At 39.3% G+C, this 15,843-nt stretch overlaps 1 protein-coding gene across 1 annotated transcript in view; it reads right to left on the reverse strand.

Annotated features, from left to right (window-relative positions):
- The window catches only part of CA13 (carbonic anhydrase 13), a 32,949-nt gene extending 17,488 nt beyond the window's left edge, over window positions 1–15,461 (reverse strand). The window contains exons 1-3 of the mRNA XM_082722658.1: window positions 15,187–15,461; window positions 10,638–10,835; window positions 3,017–3,135 (exon numbers count right to left, since the gene is read on the reverse strand). Coding sequence (XP_082578784.1) covers window positions 3,017–3,135; window positions 10,638–10,835; window positions 15,187–15,223 — 354 coding nt within the window. The 5' untranslated portion in view covers window positions 15,224–15,461. The remainder of the gene's footprint in view (window positions 1–3,016; window positions 3,136–10,637; window positions 10,836–15,186) is intronic.
- Window positions 15,462–15,843: the final 382 nt, after the last annotated feature.

Consider the following 15,843-nt stretch of genomic DNA (forward strand, 5'->3'; position numbering starts at 1 on the left):
CAGCTTCTCTCTGCAACTTGCTCCTTCCTGTACTTGTTCATCTGAGTAAGTGGCAGAAAGATCCTCGTGTTTGCACAAGCCAAAGTCTTAAGAATGTTTCTAGATTCCTCTTTCTTCTTTCTTCAATCTTGCTACCCTTTTCATTGGCAAGTCCCATGGATTTTCCTTCCCAAACATATCCCGGACTCCCCTTTACCTCCACCACTTCCATAGACCAAACCACCACCCTTGCTCATTTGAAATACTTCCATAAACTTCTAACTTGTCTCCCCATTTTAACATTTGCCTGACATCTTTTCCACACAGGAGCAAGTTATACTTTATAAAATATAAAGTAGAACAGGACATTCCCCTGCCCAAAGCCTTCTATTGTCTTTATCTCAATACATCAAAGATAAATTCCAAACTTCTTACCATGCCCTACAAAGCCCAATAAGACATGGTCCTTGCCTGCTTCTCTAGGACACAGCCTATAACCTCCTCTCATTAATTCCAATCCCAGGAGCCAAAGCCTTTCACTTCCTAAATGTGCCAACTTCATTTCTGCACGAGGTCATCTGTATTTGCTGTTAAGCTGTATAGATTTGATGAGAAGCTGTATAGATTTTCTCATGGTGAGTTTTCCTAACTTTTTAATCATACTACCAGATCCCATAGTATTGTTCCTAACAAAGAATTTACCATATACCATTTACTTATGTGTTTATTGTCTGCTTCCAACACCCCATCAATCCTGAGGTCTGACCCAGACTTCCTCATTCTCCATCAGCATTCTTATCTCCCACCAGAAACAAGGACCCCCTCCTCTCCCTCTCTCTCAAACCTAATCAATCAACAAATCCCACCAAAGCTGCACTGGCCACCAGCACTCCAATTAACTGAGCCATCATCTATTATCCGGAACGTCCCACAAAGCCTCCTCCTCACGGACTCCCCTTATCCACTCCTGCTTCAACCCAATTCATGCTCAAACTGTAGCATGAATATTTTTTAAATGCAAATATGATCACTTCACAATTCAGAGCCAGCTAATGGCTTCCCACCGCATTTAGAATTAAGTTCACAAGCCTTACCATGATTGATCTTTGTAAAATCAGGCTCTCCAGCCCTTCCAACTTTACCTCTGGCATCTCTCCACTCCGTTCTTTGTGTGCTAATTCCACTGGTCATTCTGTTCTTCCAGTATGTGACTACCCACACAAGTCCTCACACTTGAGTCTAGGCAGGGCCCCTGCTGTCTCTGCCCTTTGCCTGGCTCACTCCTGCTCATCCTTCAGGTTTAGGGTTGAGGGCCTCTTCCCAGGAAAACATTCCCTGGCTCATCCTTACTTCCTTCCAGCACGAGTAAGCTGGACAAAGGTGGGCGACATGGTGGGGTCACAATGACTTCTTAAAGAGTGAATGATTCATGAACAAATAAACAAATAAAATAAAAAACAGCCTTAAACACATATTAAAGAATATACGAAACTCTAGTCCAAGCTTTATCTGTTTCAAGAAAGAAAAGTCTACGAAGATGTCTCTTGTTCTGTAGGCAGGACTCTGAGCCTCTGGAAAATTTCAGGATAGGACTGCCCTTTTCAAGAAACAACCTGCCAGCTCAGATAAAACCTCTCGAAAGTATACTTTCAAGTTTATGACACGAGGAAGTATAACTATAAAGCAATGTGACTAAGTTTTTTTAGTTGCTTAGAAAAATTACAAAGCAGTAATCCAAAGCCAGCTCAATCCCCACAGAAACTTTCAGATTTAGAATAACGTGTTCAATTCAGAACACAAAACTTTAGAAAGCAACATGAAAACTATTCAGCAGAAAATATAAACTGAGGCACAACACAGATTCAGGAGTCCCACTTTCTATATTCTTGGCATCTTTTATCCAGTGCCATGGAACACTTTGGATATACAATTTATTCCCTCCTGAAAACAGAGCAGGTCCCATATCCTAAGCAATTGGCCTCAAACAAGTGTTTTAAGTAGACAAATAGATGTTTTCGTTGATTGGCTCAAAGAATATGTGTTAATGGAAGAACAAAACTGGAAAGCTCTCTTGGCTGGATTTCTCTCAACAGCAAAACTATAAAGGAGTGTCTCAACTCCACAGCTTAGTACATGAGAAAATGAAGAAAAACTTTACTTGCCTGGTAATGCTCTGCTTCACCTAGACAACTCATAAGCCAAATTACTGTCACTTAAAAAGCTTTGTTTGCATCACACAATAATTCACTCTCATCTCATAGAAAAGGTGGGTGTTAGCAATATTTAACAGTATTAAAACTTAAAGTATATTATGCTTTGTCATTTAACAGAGGATTAGAAAAAGTAGAGTAGTATTAATGAATGTAATTACAAAGGAATAACTTCCCAATTTAAAAAAGTCAATGAATGCTTTATTGCATTATGACTTCAATAATTAACAGAGATTCCCTTTTATACCTGTAAATATAGAGGTACGGTTGAGTTTAAAAGAGTTCCTGTCTTTGTACGGTAGAGTTTAGAAGAGTTTGTGTCTTTGTTTCTTTTCCCTGTAAGGAACTTCGCCACTTAATATCACTTCTACAAAATATGATATTAGTATACTCCTGTGTCTGGACCAAATAAGTACACAGTTGAACCCAAACCAAATGTCTCTTTCTCTGCCTTCTCCCTGGACTTTCAGGAAACACAACAGATATTCTAGAAAGAGTTTATAAGTTGGTTTCAGACAGATGTGAGTTTAAAACCATCTCAACTGCTTCCTAGTTGGGTAAATTATTAATCTCTCCAACCGGCTGTTTACTCATTTCTAGAAGGAGCACAATAACCCTAATCTCCCAGAGTTGGTGTAAGGCTCAGAAGGACCATGTTTATAGCTCTCATACTGATAAACTCTCCTATTGATGGAATAAAGCAATATCAGACACTGATTCCAAATTGGCTCAGGATCAATTTGCAGTCAAGAGAGTTGTCAGCTGGGTTCCTTATATCCCACCACCTAGGAAACCACTGAGTCATGAATATGTGTCCAATGGCTTACCTCTGCAGCATATCTCACTCCATCCACCACGTGTTCAGAGCCATGATCATCAGCAGACCCCCAGTGAAGGTGAAACTGTCGCAAGCGGTAGCTTCCAGAGAGAGGACCCCCACGCAGAACTAAACGCCAATATATTTCAAATTGTTAGCAAGAAGAAAATATTCATACATGCCGCTATAATCCACATCATCTCCCTGAATTATTCAACAAGTCCATGTCCACCAAGGAATTTTTTTTTTTTTTTACAAATGTGTCATTCAGTTTGCAGACAGGCATACAATTTAGGTATATGAGGAATGAATACAAACATTTTAAAAGGTTGGAGAGTCCACGATACAGATTTTTATGGGACATCTGGGAAATCACAGTGGTTTAGAAAGTAGAAGAAATTAGGAGTTCCTAAAGTAAAGAATGAGTCTGTTTATTGGAGGATGTCAGCCTCTCTGAATAAGGATGTGATATGTCAAGAGGGCCACCTTGAACTTGGGGAAGTAGCCCAGAAGCAATGGTTAGAGAACAGGTTCCAGCACTGAGAAGACTGCTCTTACTCTGTGATCTTGTATCAACTTAACTTCAAAGCTATACCTTTCATGTCTGTCACCTCAAGATACTAAAGCTCCCTCCTCCTAATGCTGTTTTGAAAATAGAAGAAAAGTTCAATACAAAGAACTTATCATGCCTGGTACACAACCAGCATACTGGACATGTTAGCTATATTACTATTCTATTGTTTTTAGGAGGACTACAAAAAATTGGCCAAGAAGCCCATCTTCTGTACTTGAATTCTAACTTCCCAGGGAAACCTGGAATACAGGGCAAAATTAACTCTTTTTTTGGCAACAGAGTCATATCTTAAGTATACAGGAACCTTCTTAAGAGAAAACATAGCTCTAAACTGTCTCCTCCTAATTAATTTTTATTGGGCATGTTTAAAAGATATGAGGGGATAAGAAAGAATTGGGTATTCAGTATACTATACGCATTACTAATCTCCCATCAACACCTGACAGAAGTGTTAGCTTGTGAGCTGCAGCCTTAATAATAGTTTGATTTAAATGACCCTCCTCTTCAGAGATTTCAGATAGGGAAACAGAGGTACAGAATTAGAGATATCTCAAAATTGTCAGAAATGACCCATCTTAATTAGATAAGAAACAAAATACGTTACAGGGCTCCTGGATAGCTCAGCCAGTAGAGCATGTGACTCTTGATCTCAGGGTCCTGAGTTCAAGTCCCACATTCCACAGGGAGCCTACAGAAGCAAAAGATGTTAAGGTGTATCACGTGCAGTTTTCTACACACAGCAAGGGGGAAAAGGGAAAATACATTTGTCTAAAGCACACCCCTCGTGGGAGAGAAATGATCGAGACTGCTGTCTGTATTAACCAGTACAACTGAACTCATTTCTTCCTTACTCAACTTGACTCAGGCGAAGTTGAACATCAGTGATGAAGAGTTAGTGTGGTTGTGATCAGCAAACCTGGGAATAGTCCCAGATCAGCTACTGAATTATGTGATCTTCCAAAACTCACTTAAGCCTCTGTGGGCCTCAGCTTTTTCGTCTCTATTTGTGATCGTTTGTCTATTTTTAATTAGGATATTGGACTGATGCTCCTTAACTTCTATAATTATCAAAATTACCAAGGAAAAATACTGAATATGTGCAATAAAATTTGGGAGGATGTTGAATGACTGGAGGTTTCTTTAGACTATTTGGATCCAGATTTCTTTACAATAAAGATAGCTATTTCCAAAGACCTCTGAAAAATAAAAGAGAAGCATTTATATCAGACTCGAGGACTTGCTCTTTTGTTAGTTGCACTTTTATAAACAGAGTAGTTTTACTGCTTTGAGTCTCCCACTAAGAGTGATCATGAGGGCAGAAACTCTGACTGGGTCCCTGCTGGACCCATCACCTAAGCACGGTAACTATCACAGAGCAGATGCATGATAAATATTTGATGAATGAATGAATAAAATATTTGATCTGTCTTTAAACAGGCAGTCAAAGATGATTCACAGATGAATTAATTTAAAAGGCACATTTGCCTAAGTGACTCCATTCAGCATGGATACAATGGCATTCCAAATAAAAAGAAATCATTTTTTAAAATTTTTTCTTTTTTCTTTATTTTAATTCCAGTTAGTTAACATATAGTGTGGTATTGGAATTCAGTGATTCACCACTTACCTATGACACCCAGTGGTCATTACTTCCAGTGCCCTCCTTAATGCCCATCATCCGTTTAGCTCATTCCCCCCACCCGCCTCCCCTCCAGCTTGTTCTCTGTAGTTAAGAGTCTTTTATGGTTTGCCTCTTTCTCCGTTTCCATCTTATTTTTCCTTCCCTTCCACTATGTTCATCTGCCTTGTTTCTTAAATTTCACATATGAGTGACAGCCTGTGATAACTGCCAAAGAAATCAACAATTCTATTGTCCTTTTTTCCCCCCCTTCCTGTAGCATAATAAGATCTGAGCTGAAACAAAAAGCCATTCCCTCACAGATAAAAAGCAGATTAGAGTCATCAATGTGGAATTAACTTTGGGAGAAGATGCAAACAACCTGGCTCAAAAGAAAGAAAGTGATACCAAAAACACACAGGGTTAGGGACACATCCAAGAATCCTGGCTGATCTCTGGAAAGCCTACTCAGAATCCAGGGTTTAAAGCCAGATTAGCATAGCTCTCCTAGTTAAACAACAAAGATTGCCTTACACTCTATATATCTTACTCCACATGTGAGTGTTTCATCTACAATATCCAAACTGGGACCATAATCAGCAAATGTCTACTTATGAAGGAAGACATTCTCTTGAAGCAGAGCTCTTTTGGAGAAACATGGGTTGGGGAAAAGTGAGTCAAAATATTAAGGTTAATTTATCACTGACTTTGAGATAGTCTGTAAGAAAATAATGAAACTATAGTATGAAATCAATACGGGCAACAAGAATTATTTTTAAGGAGAATGACTTCGTGTTTTCAAGGGTCAAATCATTCATCTTCCTCTGCAACTGAGATGAGTAAATAAATATTATTGTCTCCATCTTATATGTGAAAACGAATAATCATTTCTCCAAAATCACCCTTGGCATACATGTCCACTTATTCTTTCATTCAGAATTTTTCTTAAGTCTATTCCAAATAGAATACTCATATAAGAGGTCTACAGAGATTAAGAAACCTGAGTTAAATGCCATAAAAGTTTGGGAAATTTTTAATATCTTAGTAAAAGGGTCCTTGTCATTTGTTATATGCTGCAAAGACCAACAATGTTGTGAAACTAGAAATGTATATGTTACTCCCTTGAATTTGACTTTGTTAGAAATTTGCTAACCCTACTTATTTCATGAAACTACACTGTTGTCAGTGGTCTTAAATGATAGGCAAGGCTTGCAACAAAATCAGAAAAAAAAATTAATAATTAACACACTTGTCTATGCATGTATTTACTGCCTATTCCACCAAATTACCAACTCTCTTAAGGCAGAAACTCTCTTGTTCTTTTTGCATCTTCAGTGCCTAGGACAGTGTCTGCATCAGTAAAAACCACTAACATAGAATAGGAAAAAGACCTCATCTGTAGAAGCACTTCTCCATAGACTTTGGTTTATAAAGTGGGTCCTGAGTAAGTGACCTAGGAATTGCTAAAGAACATGTTCTTATGACTCTGACTCTAATGAAAGTCATAGCCTAATCACTAAACAATTCTCTGAAGTAAAGCTACGTGAACAGCACATCTGTATTTTGCTTGCATCTAGGAAAAAAGGAACTAAACAGCACAAAACTGTCAGGATTGTACTGTGAGAGAGAGACCAAGGCCATAAATGTTTCCGGTCCCCGGGGCCTGAATTCTTTATGGAACCAGGAAAGTCTTCATTCAATCTGGCTTCTTTTGCTCTGAGCATATGCACACCACGTTACTCTCTCATTGCTCATTCATTCAATGATTCTAAAGAGCTTACTTACAGGCCTGCGACTATGTTCAAGGCTAATTAAGTATGGGATGCTGAGTAAGGTCATCCCTACCCTCAAGGAACTTACAATCTAGTAAAGGGAAACATCATTACACTAAAGCTTTGTAATGTCTACATTGTCACAATTCAGCAATTCCGTTTCCTGCAGATCTGGGCTTCTGGGAGGGATCACACACTAAGATATCTTTCCCCCAGATGTTTTTCTGTTTTGTTTTGTTTTGTTTTCTTTTCTTTTCTTTTCTTTTCTTTTCTAACGTATAACTTCAGATCTTGTGAATTTGGTTGATTTCACGTAGTTACTTAGAACAACATAACTAGACGCTGATAACTAGACTGAACTGAGAAATTAATAATTTCTAGAGGTGAAAATTAAAGAATAAACACTGGACTCATCAAATCACTGGTATTCCTAGGAGGCCTTTCTTAATGAGAAATCAGCTTCCTTTTGATATCTTTTAAAAATTTCAGCACAACATATCTCGTATATGGTAAGGATACAGACCTGTTATGTGTTCTGTGTTATTATTAGTAGTTATTAATATTGTTAAGTGCTTACTATATGCCAGGAACTCTCATTTATTAAAATAAAAAATTAGGGGGCATCTGGGTGGCTCAGTGGGTTAAAGCCCTTGCCTTCGGCTCGGGTCATGATCCCAGGGTCTTGGGATCGAGCCCCGCATTGGGCCCTTTGCTCCGCAGAGGGCCTGCTTCCTCCTCTCTCTCTGCCTGCCTCCCTGCCTACTTGTGATCTCTCTCTCTGTCAAATGAATAAATAAAATCTTTTTAAAAATAAATAAATAGGGGCATCTGGGTGGCTCAGTGGGTTAAGCCGCTGCCTTCGGCTCAGGTCATGATCTCAGGGTCCTGGGATCGAGTCCCGCATCGGGCTCTCTGCTCAGCAGGGAGCCTGCTTCCCTCCTCTCTCTCTGCCTACTTGTGATCTCTCTCTGTCAAATAAATAAATAAAATCTTTAAAAAAAAAAATAAATAAATAGATAGATAATTAGTACAGCAGCTTTTAAAAATTAAATATTCAAACAACGAATAATCCACTAATACTTAGGTGTCAAATGGTAAGTATTAATTGTCTTCTGGTGGTTTGTAATTTTATTGGGACTTCACCTATGTAGACTAATGTGTCCTGTACCATAATACCTTATCAATTTTCTTTGTCCTCCACGAAACATCATACCAAAAAAAAAAAAAAATGTTAACTGAAACACACATTTACTGAGTATCTATTGTGTGCACGGCACCATACTAGACAGATGAATAAGACAAAGCTATTGCCCACAGGGAGTCTTCAGCTTAGTGGGAAGAGAACCAACCAGCAGTTACAATGCAATGTGGGAAGTTCTGTGATAGGACAAGTCTGAGGTGCCACAGGGAGAGTTGTGGGGCCAGTCAGGTGAGATTCCCAGAGCTGAGATCCTGTCTGAGTACGGAAAGCCCAGAAGCTACGGTGAAAATGCCCTTGTCTTTCCTTACCAGATTATTATTTCTCCTCTACCACAGCCAACAGGCCTTCTTCCCCCAGAATTTCATATCCTCTTGCCCCCTTTTTACCTTTTTTTAAGATTTTATTTATTTATTGACATAGGGAAAGAAAGCACACAAGCAGGCAGAGGGGCAGGCAGAGGGAGAGAGAGAAGCAGCCTCCCTGCTGAGCAAGGAGCCTAATGCGGGACCTGATCCCAGAATTCTGGCATCAGGATCTGAGCCAAAGGCAGACACTTAACCAAGTGAGCCACCCAGGCGCCCCTGCCGCCTTTATAAAGTTAAATTTATAAAGTCCTTTATAAAGGACTATTAAAATTCTAATGGGTGACGCACTGGAGGTTAACCACACAGAATGCAACTTCCCAGACAAAGAAGCCCTACAAGGACCATGAGGAAGGTTTCATGTCTGGTTTCTTGATTGGTGGGATTCAGAGTTAATTTTGGTCAAGAATGTCTTCTTTACAAAATGGAAACTGTTTTCTTCAAATCAAAGTGGTTTGCTACAGAAAGTATCTTTGTGTTTTTGTAGTTTACCAAAGAAAAAGAAAAGCTAACAATTTATTTTAATTATAGTGGTTTCTACTTTTTCACTGATTTAATACCCAGAATAACCATGAAACATTCTTTTATCTTGAGATAAAAAAATGAGAATGGTGACCCATATTTATGTAGTTTCTGTCTCAGAGGGTACTGAGTACTTCACAGACATTTCCAATTAACCCTGGTAATTTCACTGTGATCTAGATAATAGAGAAACCTTCACATTGGGGAGAGGGCACACATTACCAATCACAGACACAGTGTCAAATCTGGAAACACAAACAAACTGATTCCCCTGGGTTAACCCAAAGTAGAGGGAAAACAGGAGGAAGAGGGAAAGAGACAGGGAGAAAGAGGAAGAGAGAAGGAGGGAGAGGAAGGAAAAGAGAGGGAGAGAGTAAACCTTAGTCATCATCAAATAAATTAGAGCAGGAATTTTTTATGACTAAGGCAGCTCACATTTATAAATAAAAAAAACTTTGCGGTATCTGGGTGGCTCAGTTGGTTAAGCATCTGACTCTTGGTTTCAACTGAGGTCATAATGTCAAGGTTGCAAAATCAATCCCCACGCTCAGCAGGGAGTCTCCTTGAGATTCTCTCCCTCGCCTTCTGCCCCTCCCCCCACTCATGAGTTCTCGCTCCCTCTCTCTAAAATAAATAAATCTTTAAAAAAATAAAAAAAGCTTAAAGCTTTAGATGAAGGACAATTAATCACTTCTTACTAGGAGTAAAACTTAGAGTGGATAGTCTCAAGTTTTTATGTTTGAGATATATGCAGTATCAAACTATGATTATGGATGGTATAAACTTTATACTCAGGAAGCTTGGACTATTTACAATGTACCCATCAACCATATCTATTAATACAGTTTCATAAAACTGAGGGCTTGAAGACAATTGAATATAGTATATAAAAAGCGAGTTCCCCTCTCCACCCCCCCCGCAAGTTAAAAATACGTCTTAATCTTTCTTTGTGCATTTTTCCTCAATGCATTGATGAAAATACATCTTCTATGAATTTGACATATATGAGAAATTTTGTGGGCTTATAATTTTTGCTAATGATATAGTATCACATAAATACAGAATATTATTACTAACCTAAATATCACTTAATGAATAAATCTTCTTCCAATTTAGGATTTTTATAATTTAAATATATTTTTCATTAATAGACCAAATACAGCATTATCCTAATATTAAACTAAAAAATAATTTGTCAGAAGCCTTAAGAAGTATTACAAAATTTGATTCTCTCTAATTTCTCTCTCATCCAAACTTTAAACTGGATATCATCCATTCCTTGGGAGTTGATAATGCTTGAAGAAGGATTAAATGTTCATTTTAGGGATTCTCTTTTTCTACTTCATCTAGTTATCAAATTAACAAGTAAACTAAAATTTTATTCAGTTGGTCCATGACTTATTCACAGTGTGAAAGACATTATCCTATGAAACAGTCTAATAAAACTTTTATTACAAGCTCTAATAAAGTACTGATAAGAAACACACAATCCATAGGTATTTTAAATATGAAAGATAAGGAATCATAATCATCCAAGACCCTCGTCTCCCACCAAAAAAAAAAAAAAAAAAAAAGAACCAACCTGATTTGTCCTCTGTGTCATCGAAGTCAACGCTGAAGGAATGGCCACTATTACTGATGATTTTGGCTGAGTTTGCATCATACTTGATACTAAGAGGTCGCAGGGAAGAGTCATATTTCACTTCTTTGGTTTTAATCTCAATCGGAGATTGCTGATCCCCATCAGCAATAGGGAAAAATTTATTCCAATGAATAGGACCTTAAATATATAGAGGCAAAAGAAAAGAACTAATTAAGTTACTTCCTTTACCAAACAAGTGCGCTGTGCTCCAGTTGAAGGAAAAACAAATTAGATCATCATCTTCAGGGCATTTATATCTAATTTTTTTTTAAATAAGACTAGTTGCTTTTATTATGGGTTTTGAAAACCTCCTGGTTTGCCTTAATTCATTTGCAATTAACCCTTATGGACAAAAAGCATGTATGTTTTAAAAAGTACTTTCTAGGGATGCCTGGGTGGTTCATTCAGTTAAGCATCCCACTCTTGGTCTGGCTCATGATCTCATGGGTCATGAGATTGAGCCCCATTCTGTTGGGCTCCCCACTCAGCAGGGAGTCTGCTTAAGATCCTCTCTCGCTGCCTCTTTCCACCCTCTGCACACACGTGTGCTCTCTCTCACTCTCTCTTCTCACTCTCTCTCTCTAAAATAAGTAAATCTTTAGGGGAATAAAAGTACTTTCCAAAGGTACCTTTCTACCAAACTACAAACAACAGCACAATTCATCACTGAAAACAATGAGTTTCAGTTTCAGCTCCAAGAATGATCTGCGGTAGCTCCAGTGGTCAACAAGTTCATGGGATGAAAGAATTAATGGAACTGAGAAAGCTGTGTAGCAAAAAAAGGGTTCAGTTCTATTCCTATTTCTTTCTTCTATCGCTCACTGTTGTCCTCAGGTGTCACCCAAGCCTCACTCAGTTGCCTCTGATGTGCAACAGGAACACTAAGGAAATATATAAATTTTTTATACAGCATAATCCAAATAAAATAGCTGTACCACATAAGGAAATGTAATATTGTTGATTATCTTCGGGGGAGTCAGGTAACAATTTCTTTCTTTCTTCTACATTTCGAAGGGCCTTCTGAGGTTATTTTGCCAGTGTTACATTTGAATTCCTACACAAGGGACAATTGTCATCCTAATCCTCTACTCAAAAAGTCAAAATTGCATCTAGTTCCCAAGCCAGACATACTTGGTAAACTGACATGAACCAATAAGCGGGCAATTCCCTTGCCTACACTCTTCATTTCTCTGGGAGACTTGATTCAAGCTCTGCCTCCCCAAATCAAGAGCAAGATTGCAGCTTCAAGTAACCTCTAACTCATTTCAGACATGAGTAGTCACTTTATAATTTAGAGGCTCTTCTTGTCTCCTATGCCTGCAATTCACGCAATAACCACCAGGGCGGCAGAGCACAGGGCTACTGACCAAGCTTCTCCCTGTTTCACTAGATTTCTCTAACGGTCAAGTACTTATTAAAATGACACAGCATGACAATTAAACATTTGTTACTGACAACAACAACATTTTTTTAAAAGGTTTTTTTTATTGGAGAAAAAGAAAGAGAGAAAATATGAGTAGGGGAGGGGCAAAGAGGGAGAAGCAGGCTTCTCACTGAGCAGGGAGCCAGACATGGGGCTTGATCCCAAGACACTGGGATCATGACCTGAGCTAAAGGAAATCGCCCAACCAGGTGCCCTACAACAAATATTTTTTAAAGATAAGATTTAGAATGACATTTCAAGAAATGCAAATACATCACAATTATCACCAGCTTCAATCTCCAAACCTAATGCTCCATATTACTCTTCAATTTGGCAAAGGAGAAAGCTTATGCTCTTTTCTTCACATATGCTTCAGGTATAAAAAGTCAGAGCATGACTATGTAACTATACACACAACTTAAAAACTCTTCTCTTATGAAGTGACACTTTGGACTTCAAAGCAACTTGAACATCAAAAGCCCTTGCCTACAACTTATTACAGAAAAAGCATTACGTTTCCTGATTTATTAAGTACTCCAGTTTACCTTTCTAGTACTTTCTCTGTGCAATCTAGTCCTTGCTTTAAGTGAAAAAGTTTTCCTATCTCACTGTCACCAAGTATGGCTTAACCTGCTAAGAATTAGATTTTGAATATGTGATGCATATATCACAAAATGTTGTTGACTTTTTTCTTTCTCTTCCTAATTCCTTTACTCTCCTATTGCCAATCCTTTATAACAAGAATATGTTAAAAGCAGAGGCAACCCAAAATAATATAAAAATAATCCATTTTGCATAAATTATTCAATATCATCTATTAACCGCCATAGTTTAACCACCTTTTTAAAAATTTTTCCATCCAACTTTAAACCCATTTAAACATAGTTCTTAAGTAGAGATATATAGTGATTCTTCCACTGATTCAAGAACTTTTTTTTTTTAAGATTTTATTTATTTATTGGACAGAGAGATCACAAGTAGGCAGAGAGGCAGGCAGAGAGAGAGGAGGAAGCAGGCTCCTCGCTGAGCAGAGAGCCCAATGCGGGGCTGGATCCCAGGACCCTGAGATCATGACCTGAGCCGAAGGCGAGGCTTAACCTACTGAGCCACCCAGGCACCCCTGATTCAAGACATGTAGTTTTCAGTAAGTGTCACATTCCCTAACCTGAACCAATGAAACTATCACAGGTTAATGCAAGAACTGTTAAGTTTTTGGCGAAGGTGGTCCCCCCTTCCCAATGCCTTAACTCATGGTGTTCTGTTTTATCATTGCTACCACACCCAGTTTAAGTTTGCTTTCAACTGCTAATTCACTGCTTCTATCAGTGTAAACAGAAAACAAGCAACCAAACTTGCCCGGTCAGGTTCAACATATTTCCAGTAGGATTTTGTCACAGTTGATCTACTTACAGGTATGGTCCTTAGAAAGCTATTGCATCTAAAAGCTGGAAATGACCCTATAATTCTTAGCAGAAATATAAAATCACTCCTTGGTAGTGGCTTTTCAGAGATAAATTTTTTAAATTTCTGAATATGAGCTCCATTGGAGCCACTATTTTCTAATATATAAACATATTAAAGAGTGACCAGTATTCACTGATTGAAAACACTCTTTTTCTTCCTAACTATCATGAAGGCACTGTCGATACCCAGTAACCATTAAATAACAAAAATTAAAACCATTTCAGCAAAGAGGGAAATTAAAAGAAATTTGTTTTGTGTTTTTTCCCCCAAACATAAATTGAAAAGTAGCAAAAGTATGAGATCATAATTATAGTTTTAGTCAAAAAGAAATTCACCTAAATTATACCTTTTATTATTAAAGTTCTAAATTTCACCTGCTGCCATTTTTAAACTGGCAAGTCAATCATAACCTCAAAAAGGCTACAATGACAAATGAAGCTTTTCTGTTCCTTTGTGAAAATAAACTTTCTATAAAATTTGACTGTATGGTACTGTCCAATAATATACATGTTAATCCAAGGAAATATTATTATTATTATTCACAGATCTAATTTTGACAGTGATTCACTATCAGGCTTTCTTGGTGTCACTTTGCAGTTATTTCAAATAATTGAAAAATTATTTCAAATAATTTTTTTTAGGATTTTATTTATTTGACAGAGAGGGAGAGATCACAAGTAGGCAGTGGGGAGGGCTTCAGGCTCCCTACTGAGCAGAGACACCACCCCCCACCCCATGCGGGAGCTTAATCCCAGGACCCTGAGATCAGGACCAGAGTTGAAGGCTTAACCCAGTGAGTCACCCAGGTGCCCCTCAAATAATGGTTATTTTGATGATATAGTATATAGAAGAAAAAAGTATACATTTTATTATAACTGTCACTCCCATCAATAAATACATGTTCACCAACATGCTAAAATTTGAATGATCCTGTCTCTGCAAAAAGAGTGTGGGAGAGGGAGAAAGGGTGAAGAAGTAGCCTGAAGTATAACTTCATTTTTTTCAGAAAGAACCTAAGTCTTCCTAAAGCTAATAGTACCAAATTGCCATGGCAATATTTTATAGTAACAATTTTAAGAAAATTGCGGTATTTTGGTGGCCAAGAGGGCAACTTCAATCTCCAGGGTTGCAATTCAATTATTAAAATTTCTTAAGTATAGCTTCAAATGCTTTGCATGATTTGTTTCCTCTAGGTGAATAATTAAAAAACTGAAAGCGAACTTGTCCTCAATTCATTAAAGTATGTCACCAGACTTCTAATCTCCGTGCCTTTTACTGAGAAGTAGTTACTAGGGAAAGTGCTCGGCTTTTCAAAGGAAAGTGAATGGACGCGTGACGAAGATTTCGGGGTCCGGGGAATCTTCACGGGGGTAACGCACGCCAACCCTCACCCCCACCATCCACACCCGCCAAAAGACGCTTTTCCTGTCTACACAAGACTAAGCCTTCCCTCCACTTCCTGCATTCAGCTTTGGGGAAAGCCGCCCCATTTAAAGAGGAACCAAAAAGTTTCTCGCAAGTGCGGGACCAGCAGTGTGTGCTCTGTCCCCCACAGCCGCCCCCCGAGCAAAGCCCTCCCTCGGTCCTGCAGAAGGCGCTCACCGTTGTGCTCGCCGTATCCCCAGCTGAGCCGCGACATGGTCCCTCGGGTGGGAGGCAGAGGAAGATGTGGCAGGGCAGCGAGAGGAGGGAGCGAGCGGGGCACGCGCGCGAGCGGGCGGAGGCGGCGGCCAGCCTAGGGAGGGTCCGCCCGCCGCCGCCAGGCAGAAACCGAGCGCTGAAACCCCGGGGCCAGGGCGCTAACGACCTCGTCCGCCAGGGGGCAGCGGCGTGCAGGAAGGCGGCCGCACCTCTGAGGGCGACCCGGGGCGGCGGCGCTGAGCTGGGTCCAGGGGCAGGAGTTTGAACTCCAGAGAGCGAGAGTGGGCTTGATAGAGAGGCGGAGGGGAAGAGGCAAAGAAAGAGAGAAGGGTTTCCAGAGGGGATTTTCTGCCTCCTGAGAAGTAGTCACCCGGGGAAAGGGTCGCTTAGAGGGCTATCCTGGGAATGAATGAATCACCTGAGCCTGAAGCTATCAGGCTGGGAGGCGGGGCTGCTCATGGAGACAAGGTCGTTGATGGTGGCGGTGGTGGTGGTTATAAGTACAACACAATAATGACGACGGCAACAGCCACAGAAATAATTTAGTTGTTATTCATTAAAGGCTTACCATAGGCCAGTGTCTGAACCAAGACATTTACCCCCATTTTGCCATTAGAT

This window comes from Mustela nivalis (genome assembly GCF_964662115.1).
Source record: "Mustela nivalis genome assembly, chromosome: 2".
NCBI lineage: Eukaryota > Metazoa > Chordata > Mammalia > Carnivora > Mustelidae > Mustela > Mustela nivalis.